Below are 15773 nucleotides of genomic sequence, written 5' to 3'. Positions count from 1 at the left end.
CCCGGCGGCCCGGGGCCGACGCCGAGGAGGCCCTCCCGCCCGGGGACGTGGTGGGGGTGTCCCGGAGCTCAATTCTGACCTCCTCGCTCTTCAGCACCTCCTTGAACTCCCGCTTGATTCGCTGCACCGCGATGTTGGCCATGTCTCCGCCCGCAGCTGATTCGTACCCGCCTCCTCCGCCACCGCTACGACCACCACCACCGCCGTCGCCGCCACCGCCTTCTCCACCGCCTCCTCCTCCCTCGGTGATTCAGACCCGAGCACCCGAACGCTGCCACTGCCACCCTTTCCGCCGCGCTCTCCTCAGTGTAGAATCACCTCCGCGCCCGGCCACCAAAATGGCGCCGGGGCCGCGCATGCGCACGACGCTGGCCCGATGGGCGGCGCAGCCGCTCCCGTTGTCGCCCCCTTACGCCTCAGCAGCGAGCCCGCGCTGCGCCGCGCCGCGCCACGCCGCGCGCCTCTGCGGGAGCTCGAGCTGCGTGGCTCCGCCCTGCCGGCGTCGCGAGCGGCGAGGGTGTGGCTTCCCCGCTGGCCCGGCCCGGCCGCGGCCTCCCCCGGCCCTCCGTCCTTTTCTCTCTCCCTTTGCGCCTGTGACTCTTTTCCCGCTGACCTCGGACCCTCGGTCCGCGCTGGACCTGACGGCTTCCTGCCGTCCTCCGCGGCCTGCGCCGCCCAGGCCCGGCAGAGCCTCGTAGTACGTCGTCTCTAGCCTAGGCAAAGCCATCCTCGAGTTCCGACCTGCCCATCGGCGGTGGGTATGGCCCCCAGAAAAGGCACTGCGGCTTGCCTTTGTTCTGGAACCGTTACCATGCCGCGATTATTCCATCATCTCAGGTATTACGGATGGTTGCGGATACTCCTGAATGGCGGGGTCACACCGGGTGGACTGCAGACAGGTGTCCGGTGGAGAGGCCTGTAGTGGGTTTGGAAGGCAGATGTTGACCCTGTCGTGGGTTTCGAAGGCACATGGTGACCTTTACTCTAGTTAGATCATTAGCACTCAGCTTTGCAACGACATGCCTGGGTGTTCAAACTTGAGTGTTCCTCAGAATTCCTGGAGAGTTGATTAGAGGGATCGCTGGGCCCTTTTCCTCGGATGATCGGGGAGGGGGAGTGATTTATATTTTTCATAAACTCACAGCTACTTGGGGTGATGATGAGGGGAGGGGGGTGGTTGTGGTTCTAATAGGGCCACACACGCGAAATTAAGGCCTATGGAGTTCAAGAAATTTTAAGTTTCTTGGGAACTGGTTCAGGAGGAATGAGCTTTACATCCACAAACCAAGGCCCTAAAATGTGTACAGTGCTACTAGGTGCTAAATATTTAGCAGTGAGTAAAAAAATAATAAAATACTTTTTTTTTTCTTTTTTGTCGCTCCTGGGGCTTCAATTCTGGGCCTGGGTGTTGTCCATGGACTGCTTTTGCTCAAGGCTAGCACTAAGCCAAAGCTGCACTTCCAGCTTTTTCTGTAATTGTAGATGAGAGTCCCACGGCCTTTCTTGCCCAGGCTGGCTTTGAACCATAATCCTCAGATCTCAACCTCCTGAGTAGGTAGAATTATTGGTGTGAGCTACAGGTGCCCGATTGAAACATACTTTCTTTTTGTTTTTTAAATTTTTTTTTTTTTTTGGTCAGTTGTGGGGCCTGAACTCCTGGCCTGGGCACTGCCCCTCAGCTCTTCAGCTCAAGGCTAGCGCTCTACCACTTGAGCCACAGCACCACTTCCAGCTCTTTTTTCTTTTTGCTTATGTGGTGCTGGGGAATTGAACCCAGGGCCTCATGCATGCAAGGCAAGCACTCTACTACTGAGCCACCTTCCCATCCCTAAAATATCTTCTTATAAAAGAGACCACATCCCAGTGCTGGTGGCTCACGCCTGTAATCCTTGCTATCAGGAGGCTGAGATCTGAGAATCAAGGTTCCAGCCTGCCCAGGCAGGCTGAGACTCTTATCTCCAATTAATCACCAGAAAACCAGAAGTAAAGCTGTGGCCTAAAGTGGTAGAGCACTAACCTTAAGCAAAAAATGCTCAGAAACAGCATCCATGCCCACGACTGACCAAAAAAAAATTAGCCTGTTGTATCTCACACCTGTTAATCCTAGTTTACTCAGGAGGCCCAGATCTGAGGATCATGGTTTGTAGTTGTTGATAGTGTCTCCAGTTAACCACCAAAAAGCTGGAAGTGGAGCTGTTACTCCAGTGGTAAAGCTCTAGCCTTGAGAGACAGTGCCTAGGTTCTAAGTTCTTCAAGCCCCAAAACACATGTAAAAGACCGCAAACTAGTATGTGATAGCTCATGCCTGAAATCCTAGCACTTGAGACTGAGGCAAGAGGATGGGAACTTCCAAGCCAGCCTGGGCTATAGAATGAGATCCTATCTCATCATAAATAAATGAACTGGGCTGAAAAGCTGGCTCAGTTGTAGAGCGCTTGCCTTGCATACAGGAGGTCCTGGGTTTGATTCCTCAGCACCACATAAGCAGAAAAAGCCGGAAGTGGGACTGAGGCTCAAGTGGTAGAGCACTAGCCTTGAGCTGAAGAGCTGAGGGACAGTGCCCACGCCCAGAGTTCAGGCCCCATGACTGGACCCCCCAAAAAAAACCATAAATAAATGAACTAATGAATAAACAAATAGCATTCACAAATACGTGGTCTTAACAAAAGTACTAAATCCTGCCCTCCATTGGAAGTAAATCATTTAGTGGAGGCATGTGTAAAAAGAGGTGGGTTTTTTTCCAGTTATTATAAAGATGATATACATAAGTCAGATAATGAACACATTTGTTTTTCTGTGGGTTTTTGTTTGTTTGTTTTTGCCAGTCCTGGAGCTTGAACTCAGGGCCTGGTCACTGTCCCTGCGCTTCTTTTGCTCAAAGCTAATGCTCTACTACTTGAGCCACAGCCCCACTTCTGGCTTTTTTTTTTTAATTGTGAAAATACCTGCTGAGGGGTTACAATTACATGAGTCTTCTAGCTTTTTCTGTGTATGTGGTACTGAGGAATCAAACCTAGGGCTTCATGCATACTAGGCAAACACTCTACCGCTAAGCCACATTCCCAGCCCAAATGAGTACATTTCTTTTTGAACAATGTCACTTCTTCCCTTGCTCTCTCCTAAAAAGCCTTTTGTTGTTGTTTTATTTTTTGTTTGTTTGTCAGTTGTGGGGCTTGAACTCGGCCTGGTCTCTGTCTCTCACTTCTTCAGCTCAAGGCTAGTGCTATTCCACTTGAGCCACAGCGCCACTTCTGGTTTCCTGGTGGTTAACTGAAGATAAGAGTCTCTCAAGCCAGGGGCTGGCCTGTAATCCTAGCTACTCAGGAGGCTGAGATCTGAGGATCCGGTTCAAAGCCAGCCTGGGCAGGAAAGTCCGAGAAACTCTTACCTCTAATAAACCACCAGAAAACCGGCAGTGGCACTGTAGCTCAAGTGGTAGAGTGCTAGCCTTGAGCTGAAGAGCTGAGGGACAGTGCTGAGGCCCAGAGTTCAAGCCCCACAACCGACAAAAAAAAGTCTCGGGCTGGGATGGTAGCTGGGCTCCATTCCTCAGTACTACATAAGCAAATGAGGGACAGTGCTGAGGCCCAGAGTTCAAGCCCCACAACCGACAAAAAAAAGTCTCGGGCTGGGATGGTAGCTGGGCTCCATTCCTCAGTACTACATAAGCAAAAAGAAAAAAGCCGGAAGTGGTGCTGTGGCTCAGTAGTAGAGCGCTAGCCTTGAGCTGAAGAGATGAGGGACAGTGCCCAGGCCCAGAGTTCAGGCTCCACGACCAGACCCCCCCCCCCAAAAAAAAAAAAAAAAAGTCGCACAGACTTTTTTGTCCAGGCTGGCTTTGAACTCCAATCCTCAGATCTTAGCCTCCTGAATAGCTAGGATTATAGGTGTGAACCACTACTGCCCCTCTAAGAGATTTTTTTTTTTTGGGTCGGTCGTGGGCTTGCACTCTGGGCCTGAATGCTGTCCCTCAGTTCTTCAGCTCAAAGCGAGCGCTCTACCACTTGAGCTACAGAGCCACTTCCGGTTTTCTGGTGGTTTATTGGAGATAGGAGTCTCACGGTCTCTCCTGCCTGGGCTGGCCTTGAACGGCGATCCTCAGATCTCAGCCTCCTGAGTAGCTAGGATTACAGGCGTGAGCCACCAGCGCCCGGCTCTAAGAGATTTTTTTAAGGAATGTTTTGAAAAGCTAGCTGAGGGGGCTGTGAAGGTGGCTCAGTGGTAGATGCTTGCTTCTCATGCATGAGGTCCTGGGTTCCATTCCTCAGCACCACATAAGCAGAAAAAAGCCAGAAGTGGCACTGTGGCTCAAGTGGTAGGGCGCTAGCCTTGAGCTGAAGAACTGAGGCACAGCACGTAGGCCCAGAGTTCAGCCCCTATGACTGACCAAAAAAAAAAAGCTAGCTGAGGCTAACCTCAAACTCAGGGTATTGCTCATTCTGCATCCCAAATGCTGGAATTACATGCATTTACTACCACTTCCAGGCTCAAAAGGGAGATTATTCAACTCCCCAGAAATCAAGGAAGAATTACTTTTCTGATTTTCTCTCATACCAGTTCTCTTAGGCAGTTTTGGTTTCCTCATCTGTAAAATAAGCAAGTTGGATTAGATCACCTTTTTGTTTTAAAAATTCAGAATTCCAAAGCATCTCAAAACATTTCTCTTAAATTGACTGACATATTATAAACCCTGCTAGCAGAGCCCCCTGGTGGTCCTAAAAGAACTCAGCTATATTGCTATATTGTACATAGGCCACCTTACAATGAATTATTGCCATGATATAACCACACAACTATCTATATACATGTCAATACATTTAAAACATTATCACCAGGCAGCCGTGGCTCTCACCTGTAATCTTAGCTACTCAGAAGGCTGAGAGCTGAGGATTGTAGTTCAAAGCCAGCCTGGCCAGGAAAGTCTATGAGACTTTTTTTTTTTAAGGTAATGGGCTTGAACTCTGGGCCTGGATGCTGTCCTTGAGCTCTTCGGTTCAAGGTGAGTGCTCTACCACTTGAGCCACACTGCCACTTCTGCTTTTCTGGTGCTTAATTGGAGGTAAGAGTCCCATGGACTTTACTTCCCGGGCTGGCTTTGAACCATGATACTCCTATCTCAGCCTCCTGAGTAGCTAGGAGTACAGTCGTGAGCCACTAGCACCCAGCCCATGAGACTCTTATCTCCAGTTAACCACCAGAAAATCAAAAGTGGCACTGTGGCTCAAGTGGTAAAGTACTAGCCTTGAGCTGAAGAGTTCAGGGACAGCACCCAGGCCCAGAATTTGAGCCCCATGACTAACAAAAAATAAAGATTAAAAAATAAAACATATTATCTTGAGCTTTGAAGGAACATTTGAAATATATCACTATAATTTTATAATCCTAATCTTGGAGTTTTAAAGAAACCATTGTTGGGCCCTAGTGGTTAATGACTATATTCAGGAGGCTGAGGGGCTGGGAAGGTGGCTCAGTGGTAGAGCACTTGCCTTGCATGCTCGAGGCCCTGGGTTTGATTCCTCAGTACCACATAAGAAAAAAAACGGGAAATGGTGCTGTGGCTCAAATGGTAGAGTGCTAGCCTTGAGCTGAAGAGCTGAGGGACAGCGCCCAGGCCCAGAGTTCAGGCCCCACAACCGGACCCAAAAAAAAAAGGAGGCTGAGACCAGAAGGATAGCAGTTCAAAGCCAGCCTGGACAGAAAAATCCTTGACACTCCAGCTTCAGATAATCAGGAAAAAATAGGGCTGAAGCTGGGCACTCACACCTACTTAGGAAATGGAAATCTGAGGATCACACTTCAAAGCCAGCCTGGGCAAGATAAAAGTCCATGAGAATCTTATCGTTAATTAACTACCAAAAAAGCTGGAAGTGGAGTTGGGGCTCAAGTGGTAAAGTGCTAGCCTTTAGCACATAAGCTCGGGGACAGTGCCCAGGCCCGGAGTTCAATCCCCAATACTGAAATACACACACACACACACAATAATTTTTGGTCCCAGTTATTATTAGCAGTAAAATCTGCATACCTTGATAAAGTGGCTCTCTACCAATTGAACATATGATATAGTGCTTGCCTAACAAGCCCAAAACCCTGACTTACCATTATTGCTCCCCGTCCCCCCCAAAAAAACTTGTTGGGTATTCTCAATATTTCAGGATTGAAAATACTGCATTAAGTATTTAGTGTATTTCATTAAGACATAATCTAAAGTACATAGGCTTATATATAAAATGTCACACACTTTCAGAATATGTTAATTTACATAATATCTATCTCAAGACATTATGTTGTCACTAAGATTTTTTTTGTTTTGTGCCAGTACTGGGGCACTGTCCTTTGAATCTTCAGATTCAAATCTCCTTTTCTAAATACAGAGGATTTTTTTGGGGGGGGTCCGGTAGTGGGGCCTGAATTCTGGACCTGGGCGCTGTCCCACAGCTCTTCAGCTCAAGGCTAGAGCTCTACCACTTAAGCCACAGCACCACTTCTGGCTTTTTTTTTTCTTTTTGCTTATGTGGTGCTGAGGAATCGAACCCGGAGCCTCAGGCATGCAAGGCAAGCGCTCTACCACTGAGCCAACTTCCCAGCCCGGATTTTTTTTTTTTTTTTTTTTTTTTTTACAGTCAGTCCTGACCTTATATTCTGCCAGTTTTTTCAGTCATTTTTTTTTTCTCTCTCTCCATGGCCTATTCTCCCCAAGCCTCTATTTAGCTCTTTTTGAAAAACATGATTCTAACACAGACCATTTTGTCTTTTTGCATTCACCAAACTGCCCTCTTGTTTAGTTCCTCTCCCTGTCCCTGCCTCCACTAGGTGTAATGAAGAATACTACCAGCAAAAATGAAAAGCAGCATTTTGATCCACTGTTAACTTCTAAATTTAGCCCCAGGCCAGTGGGCACCGCAGCATTGATCATAATGTACTCTGTATTCCTAAATGTAGAAAACAGATCTGAACTCCCACGAATATGGCTTTCTGAGTATTAGCCTAACACGTAAAATTGATTTCAACAAATAGTATAGAATATATGCTTTCTTACTATATAGGTTTCTGTTAAACACAGTTTGTGGGTTTTTTTTTTAAGGTGGGAGCTATTTTAGTAAGAGGCCTCATAATTTCACTCTGTCCAAGGTCAATGCAGCTACACATGGAACATAACTAATACACGGCCTTCACATTTCTCATTCACAGTATGAGTTACCTTTCCAGTAGGCTGCTCTGTGCTGACCATCCCAATTGTCATTGCTGAGTTGGTCAATTCTTTCACTTCTCTAAAGCAGAGTCCTCTGTTTTATAGTCTAGAATCACCAGGAAGCCACTTTTCAAAATCCTCTTCCTAGGATCATCTCAAAAGTCCATGAACTCGCTGTCATGAGAACTTACTACTTTTTTCTACCTATTCAACACCCTAATTGTGCCTGTTTCTTTTTTTGTATTATATACTTTTTAAAGTCACAAACACCTTTTAATCTTCACAATGATAGTCATCATCTTAATTTACATTGCTTATGAACTCTATGACCTTTGGCAATAAAACTTTTTTTTTTTTTGGTCCAGTCATGGGGCCTGAACTCTGGGCCTGGGTGCTGTCCCTTAGCTCTTCAGCTCAAGGCTACTGCTCTTACCACTTGAGCCACAGCTCCACTTCCGGCTTATTCTGCTTATGTAGTGCTAAGGAATCAAACCCAGGGCCTACTGCATGCAAGGCAAGTACTCTACCACTGAGCCACCTTCCCAGCCCTAAAACTATTTTTTAACAAATTGAGTAATATGTACTGATCTTTCCTTTTGCTTAGTATCAGCTGTTCCCTCTTTCTCATTCTGTTGTTTCTAATTTTAGTATGTGCTCTTCCGAATCACTTGTGTCAATTGTTTTTCAATCACTTAGAACACATTTACTAGGTTGGGAAGGTGGTTCAGTGGTAGAGTGCTTGCCTAGCATGCATGAAACCCTGGGTTCGATTCCTCAGAACCACATAAACAGAAAAGGCCAGGAGTGGTGCTGTGGCTCAAGTGGTAGAGTATTAGCCTTGAGGAAAAGAAGTTCAAGGTCAGTGCCCAGGCCTTGAGTTCAAGCTCCAGGACTGGCAAAAACCCAAAAAAACACACATTTACTAAACCACATAATCATCATTAATTGCCACATGTTGTTTGCTTATATAAGTTCATTCCATCTTTGTGCCTTGAGATGCTAGATGTGTACTTTCCAATGTGGTCTCCATAAATAGAGTTTCTTTAAAATCGGCTTTTCATGGGGCTGGGAAGGTGGCTCAGTGGTAGAGTGCTTGGCTTGCATGCATGAGGCCCTGGGTTCGATTCCTCAGCACCACATAAGCAGAAAAAGTTGAAAGTGGCACTGTGACTCAATTGGTAGAGCTCCAGCCTTGAGTAAAGAGCTGAGGGACAGCGCCCAGTCCCAGAGTTAAGTCCCCATGACCAAAAAAAAAAAAAAAAATCTGCCTTTCAGTTTAATGTAGCCAATAGAAGCTCTCACAGAAGATAAGAGCTGAAGGTTGGGTGCTGGATGGGTCATGCCTGTGGTCTGAGTCTTTAGGTTTGAAGTCTAGCCTTGAGCAGAAAAAGCCAAGGGAAAGGGCAAGGTCCTGAGTTCAGTTGCCAGTACTAGCACACAAACATACACACACAATTCAGGTATATCTTAGGGAGGGCTCTAGGGAGGGTACAGAACTCAAGGGAAAAAGGGTGAAAAAGTACAGCAGTATGGGGCTGGGAAGGTGGCTCAGTGGTAGAGTGCTTGCCTTGCATGCATGAAGCCCCGGGTTCGATTTCTCAGCACCACATAAGCAAAAAGAAAAACGCCGGAAGTGGTGCTGTGGTTCAAGTGGTAAGAGCAGTAGCCTTGAGCTGAAGAGCTAAGAGACAGCGCCCAGGCCCAGAGTTCAGGCCCCACGACTGGATCTCCACCCCCCCCCCAAAAAAAAAAAAAACTACAGCAGTGGAACTCACTGGACACAAAAGTAAACTATAGAGCTCATGGATGGAGACTGGAAGAAGGGACTGGGAAAGAGGGGAGGGAAGACACTGTATTAAAGGAAATGTATTCATTGCCTGACTCATGTTATTGTAATCCCTCTGTATATAACAACAAATGTTTGACAATGATAAAAAAATAAATCGGGCAGGGCTGGGAAGGTGGTTCAGTGGTAGAGCGCTTGCCTTCCATGCATGAGGTCCTGGATTCGATTCCCCAGCACCACATAAGCAAAAAGAAAAAAAAAACGCTGGAAGTGGCATTCTGGCTCAAGTGGTAAAGTGCTAGCCTTGAGCTTAAGAGCTGAGGACAGGGCCCAGGCCCAGAGTTCAGGCCCCACAACCGGACCCCCCCCAAAAAAAAAAAGTTCTTGCCGGGCGCTGGTGGCTCATGCCTGTAATCCTAGCTACTCAGGAGGCTGAGATCTGAGGATCGAGGTTCAAAGCCAGCCCGGGCAGGAAAGACCATGAGACTCCTATCTCCAATAAACCACTAGAAAACCGGAAGTGGCACTGTAGCTCAAGTGGTAGAGCGCTCGCCTGGAGCTAAAGAGCTGAGGGACAGCGCCCAGGCCCAGAGTTCAAGCCCCACAACCGACAAAATAAATAAATAAATAAATTGGGCACTAGTGGCTCACATTTGTAATCCTAGCTACTGAGGAGGCTAATATCTGAGAACCTTGGTTCAGCCCAGGCAGGAAATTCTATGAGACTCTGATCTCCAATAAACTACTCAGAAAAATCTGGATGTGGCGCTGTGGTTCTAGAATTAGAGCAGGAAGTGGTGCTGCGGCTCAAGTGGTAGATCGCTGGCTCTTGAGCTGAAGAGCTGAGGGACAGGACCCAGGCCCAGAGTTCAAGCCCCACGACAGACCGAAAAAAAAAAAAGAATTAGAGCACTAGTGTTAAGCAAAGGAATCTTAGGGACAGTGCGCAGGCCCTGAGTTCAAGCCTCAGAACCAGCACCAAAAATGAAGGAAAAAAGAAAGATAAAGCTGAGAGTTAAAGATGCTATAATTCTCTACTCAAGGCCTCAGTTCCTCTCCAGTAGCTCTTCCAAAGTACTGCTATAATTCTGCCAGAATAAACTCATTCCCTTTGTTCAGGCCTGAGGATATCCAGAGTTTCTACTATTATTAGCCTTTGTCATCTTTTATTAATACTTTAGTAAATAGTCTTTTTTTTTTAAATCAAACTCTTGTCATTAACTACCTCTTAGCTGCTGCCAGGGCATGAAATGACAACAATCTAGTATGGTAATTATACCTTCCAAAATTCTACAATTGGCTTACACCTCATTCTATAAAATGAGTTTATCAGGCTGGGAATGTGGGTTAGTGGTAGAGTGATTGCCTAGCATTCACAAAGCCCTGGGTTTAATTCCTCAGTACCACATACACAGAAAAACATGGAAGTGGTGCTGTGGCTTAAGTGGTGAAGTGCTAGCCTTGAGCTCAAGAACGGTGCCTTAGGTCCATGAGTTTACAAGTCCCAGGACTGGCAAAAAAAAAAAAAGTGCCAGGCACTGGTGGCTCATACCTGTAATACTAGCTACTCTGGAGGCTGAGATCTGAGGATTGTGATTCAAAGCCAGCCAAGCAGGCACCAGAAAACCAGAAGTAGTGCTGTGGCTCAAGTGGTAGAGCACTAACTTTGAGCTCAAGAGCTGAGGGACAACGCCCAGGTGCAGAATTCAAGCCCCGCTACCAACCAAAAAAAAAATCAAGTAAAAGCCAAAATTTGTTTTTATAGCAATATTATGTCTAAAAACAAAGTAGAAGCTTCCAGTGAGCTAAGCAGTTATCCATTTGTTTTGCTTTCAGTGAAAGGGATCAAACCTAGGGCCTGTGCACCATAGGTGAATGCTACATTCCCAACCCTGGTTTAAGAAACAAGGTCTCGGGCTAGGAAGGTGGCTCAGTGGTAGAGCGCTTGTCTTGCATACATGAGGCCCTGGGTTCGATTCCTCAGCACCACATAAGCAGAAAAAAGCCAGTAGTGGTGCTGTGGTTCAAGTGGCAGAGTGCTAGCCTTGAGCTGAAGAGCTGAGGGACAGCGCCCAGGCCCAGCGTTCAGACCACTGGACCGGCAAAAAAGAAAAAGAAAGAAGGTCACACTGAAGTAGACATAGTTACTCCTCCTTAGTAACTTCCCAGCAAAGTCCATTTTACCGGAATGTGGGCTTTGAGCAGACCAGGGGCACAATCTAGGTTGATAACAGAAAGCCCACAAGGTAATTTTGAACTGCACACCTGTCCCGGTTAGTGTCACCCCCAACTAACCTTTGCCTTCCTGATTAATGACCTGTCTTTTTCTGTGTGACCAGCTTGTATAAAACCCAGGGCCTCCCATCCCTTGGGATCTGAACTCTTTCTGGCACTAGCCTGGTTCAGGTTGAAGGCAATAAACTCTTTTATTCTCTCTAAAAAATGGTCTTGATCTTTGCTGTTCTGTTATGCCTAACAAATAGATTGACAGGACCTGCTGTATTCCTCCAGCTCAGACAGAATAGACAGTGAATAACAGGTGCAATTTTGAGGGCTTTCTCTTTCTCTCTTTTTCTTCTTTCTCTCTTTATTTCTTTCTCTCTTTCTTTCTGTGTGCTGAGGGTGTCAATTGAACTCATGATGTCCTGCTTTTGCTTAGTTTTTTTTCTGCTCAGAGCTGACACAACACCTGAGCTGCACCCTACTTTCAGGCTTTTGCTGGATAATGGGAATAAGAAGCTCTGGGATTTATCTACCTGCATCCCAACTTAGATCTTATCTCAGTCTCCTACATAGCTAAGATTACAGATGTGAATCATTTTGAGCCTTTAACTCCCATTTCCTGCATGGAGAGCAGGAAATGTTTCTTTTTCATTTTCCCCTATGTTAACCCTACTATACTAAAATTCTTGTTAAAACTTTCACCTTGTAAGATTCTTCTTTTTCCTCTTTTTTTTTTTTTGGCTGGTCATGGGACCTGAACTCAGAGCCTGGGCACTGTCCCTCAGTTCTTCAGCTCAAGGCTAGCGTTCTACCACTTGAGCCATAGCACCACTTCCAGCTTTTTCTGCTTATGAGGTGCTAAGGAATTGAACCCAGAGCCTCATGCATGCAAGGCAAGCACTATACCACTGAGCTACCTTCCCAGCCCTCTTTGTTGTTGTTGTTGATTGTGGAGCTTGAACTCTGGGCCTCGACTCTGTCCCTCAGCTCTTCAGCTCAAGGCTTTTCTTGTTTATGTGGTGCTGAGGAATCGAACCCAGGGCCTCATGCAAAGCAAAGCACTCTACCAGTGAGCCACATTCCCAGCCCCCAAAACTGTGATTTTTGTGTGGAAACTTGGAAGCTGAGGAAAACTCTAGCATCTATCCTTATCCTTTGGGATATTACCACTCTGTCTATTCTAGCCTACCAGAATTACTCAAAGAAAGTCAGTGTTAGGTCTGACTACTAGCCCCTTCTGCCAAAGACATAGCGAAGAGCAGAGAAAGGAGATATATGGCAGCCTTGGGAAGACAGCACAGCACTCCATTATACCTTAAGCCGTTTTCCAAGGTACAGATATTAGCTTCAGATTAGAAAAGGAAAAGGACTTGAGAAAGATAATGCATTGGTAAAACAGTCCCAATAGGGCTGGGAAAGTGGTAGAGTGCATGCCTAGCACACATGATGCCCTGGGTTTGATTCTTCAGTACCACATAAACAGAAAAGGCTGTGGTGCTGTGGCTCAAGTGGTAGAGTGCTTGATGAGTCCAGGACTGAGGAAAAAAAGTCCCAAAATCACTGTGTGGCTGAGCTGACCATTCTCAGTCTTTGTCATAGTTCTATCACTTATTACTGGAAACCACAGAAACAAGTTGCCTAATGAGCAGTCTACAGAGTTTTGGGCTATTTGCTTTATGCTTGTTTGTGGGGCAGTTTGCTTTCCACATAGTGCTTACTGGTAAATTTTCTTGTTCCTGGAACCCAAGGAGATTGGCAGAGGGATTGCAGGAGACCAGCAGCTCAAATCAAAGGGTATAGATACAAAATTGGAGGACTCTTAGTTAACTCACAGAGCTCAGCATAAGTATCTTTTACTTTTTTTTGTTGGTTGTGGGACCTGTCACTGAGCTCTTCAGCTCAGAGCGAGCATTGTGCCATTAGTCCCAGCATCACTTCCAGTTTTCTGGTGGCTATTTGGAGATAAGAGTCTCATGGACTTTCCTGCCTGAGCTGGCTTTGAACCATATTCCTCAGATCTCAGCCTCCTGAGTAGCTAGGATTACAGGTGTGAGGTAGGAAAGTCTGTAAGATTCTCTGCTTTTTCTTTTTTTGTCGACTGGGGGCTTGAGCTCTGGGCCTGGGCCCTGTCCCTGAGCTCTTCCGCTCGAGGCTAGTGCTCTACCACTTGAGCCACAGGCGCCCAGCCCTGAGAGACTCAACACTGTAAAACCAGAAATGGCACTGAGGTTCAAGTGAGTGCCAGCCTTGAGCAAAAAGAGATTCAGGGACAGCACCCAGGTCTGAATTCAAACCCCACAAACGAAAACCAAGATTGCCCTTGCTTAAAAGGGAGAATTGGGAGTCCTTGAAGTCGGCCTTCTGATTGATGAATCTCCTCCCTGTTTCCTGTTTGAGACTCCAAAGAGCAAAGATTTAGTGCTCTGTCCTTATTTTCTCATTCTCTTGTCTTTCTCTCCTTTTGTAGTCTTCCTGCCCCATTTCGTTGTAAAGTACTGGCTTATCAGCTTATCTTGCTGTGTACAAGTTCTATAGGCCCCAATTCCGACAGTGCTTTTCTAGTAACTGGTTTTACTAACTGTCCTATTACTACTGAGCTATAGAATTGCCAGTTTTAGCCAGACACCAGTGCTCACACCTGTAATCCTAGCTAATTCAGGAAACAGAATATCCGAGGACTGTAATTCAAAGCCAGACCAGGTAGGAAAGTCTGTAAAACTCTCTACTTTTTTTTCTTCTTTTATTGTTTTGTTGTAGGGCTTGAACTCTGGGCCTGGGCACTGTCCCTAGCTCTTTAGCTCAAGGCAAGTGCTCTACCACTTGAGCCACAGTGCCATTTTCGGGTTTTTGGTAGTTAATTGGAGATAAGAGTCTCACAAGCCGGGTGCCGGTGGCTCACACCTGTAATCCTAGCTACTCAGGAGGCTGAGATCTGAGGATGACAGTTCAAAGCCAGCCAGGCAGGAAAGTCCATGAAACTGTTATCTCCAATAAACCACCAGAAAAAAAACGAAAGTGGCGCTGTGGCTCAAGAGGTAGAGAGCTCACCTTGACTAACCAAAAAAAAAAAAAAAAAGTCTCATGGACTTTCCTGCTTGGACTTGGCTTTGAACTGTGATTCTCAGATCTCAGCCTTCTGAGCAGCTTGGATTAGAAGTGTAAGCCACCAGCGCCCGGCTTGTGAGACTCCTTCAATTAACCATCAAAAAAGCCATAAGTGGAGCTGTGGATTAAGTGGTAAAGCACTAGCCCACAGTGAAAAAGGTCAAAGACAGCACCCAGGCCCAGAGTTCAAGTTTGGCACACAGACACACACACACACACAAGAAAGCCTATTTTCCAGCTTTAAGTCCCTCCCTCCAGAAGTTTAAGTGCACAAATGCAAAAGCATTACCCTATGACCACAGAAGTGAGCCAGCACATTGATTGTTTTTCACACTTGGAAGACTTATAGAGGTCAGCTCCTCTATAAATGAAGTCATAAAGTACCAGAAGACATCCTTATCTTTTAAACATCTCAGCATAAAAATGATATGCTCTGCTCTCTCTGCTTTTCTAGCTCTTTCTCAGCTCCCTTCTCTTTCCTCTCTCTCTCTGCTCTTCCTAGCTCTTCTCTTTTCTAGCATTTTCTCTCTTTTCTAGCTCTCTCTCTGCTCTTTTCTAGCTCTCTCTGCTCCCTGCTCTCTCTGTTCTTTTCTAGCTCTTTTCTCTTTCCCAGCTCTCTCTCTTTCCCAGCTCTCCCAGCTCTTTCCCAGGCCTTTCCCTACCACGTGGAGGACCAAGATGGCCTGGTGCTAGCCGGAACGATGAATAAACCTACCCCTTACCTGAATACCACGTGTGTGGTGCTGTTCTTACTGGGCTACCTCTTTTTAAAACCTAACATTAAAAAACTTTAGGAAAAATGATATGCTCTGGTGCTGGGAAGGTGGCTCAGTGGTAGAGCGCTTGCCTTGCATGCATGAGGCCCTGGGTTCAATTCCTCAGCACCACATAAGCAGAAAAAGCCAGAAGTGGTGCTGTGGCTCAAGTGGTAGATCGCTAACGTTGAGTTGAAGAGCTGAGGGACAGTGCCCAGGCCCAGAGTTCAAGCCCCACAACCAACAACAGTAACAACAACAAAAAAAAACATCTGGGACAGGAGGGCTAGGAGTGTGGCTCCATGGTAGAGTGCTTGCCTGGCATGCATAAAGCCTCAGGTTTGATACCTCAGCATAACATAAACAGAAAACCCAGAAGTGGAGCGGTGGCTCAAGTGGTAAAATGCTATCCCTGAGCAAAAAGCAGCTTGGGGACAGTGCCTGAGGACAATGCTTCTTCCCTGTTTCTCAAAAACATAAAACTAAAAAGAATGCAGGTAGGTATTATCATCATTATTAAATCATGGGACTTGAACTCTGGGCCTGGGCATTGTCCCTCCTCTCTTCAGCTCAAGGTTAGTGCTCTACCACTTGAGCCACAGCACCACTTCCGGATTTTTTCTTTTTGCTTATGTGGTGCTGAGGAATGGAACCCAGGGCCTCATGCATGCAAGGCAAGTGCTCTACCACTGAGCCACCTTCCCAGCCCCCAAAT

At 46.4% G+C, this 15773-nt stretch overlaps 1 protein-coding gene across 2 annotated transcripts in view; it reads right to left on the bottom strand.

Moving 5' to 3' along the window:
* Positions 1–380, bottom strand: part of Ube2k (ubiquitin-conjugating enzyme E2K) — a 53534-nt gene extending 53154 nt beyond the window's left edge. The window contains exon 1 of one of the 2 annotated variants that reach the window (XM_013009049.1): positions 80–380. In XM_013009049.1, coding sequence (XP_012864503.1) covers positions 80–142 — 63 coding nt within the window. In that variant the 5' untranslated portion in view covers positions 143–380. The remainder of the gene's footprint in view (positions 1–79) is intronic. The other variant, XM_013009051.1, reaches the window with a different exon arrangement.
* Positions 381–15773: the final 15393 nt, after the last annotated feature.

Source organism: Dipodomys ordii, unplaced genomic scaffold, assembly GCF_000151885.1.
Source record: "Dipodomys ordii isolate 6190 unplaced genomic scaffold, Dord_2.0 Scaffold8, whole genome shotgun sequence".
Lineage (NCBI taxonomy): Eukaryota > Metazoa > Chordata > Mammalia > Rodentia > Heteromyidae > Dipodomys > Dipodomys ordii.
The sequence above is the reverse complement of the archived record's forward strand: the minus strand, read 5'-3'. Positions and strand labels throughout refer to the sequence as shown.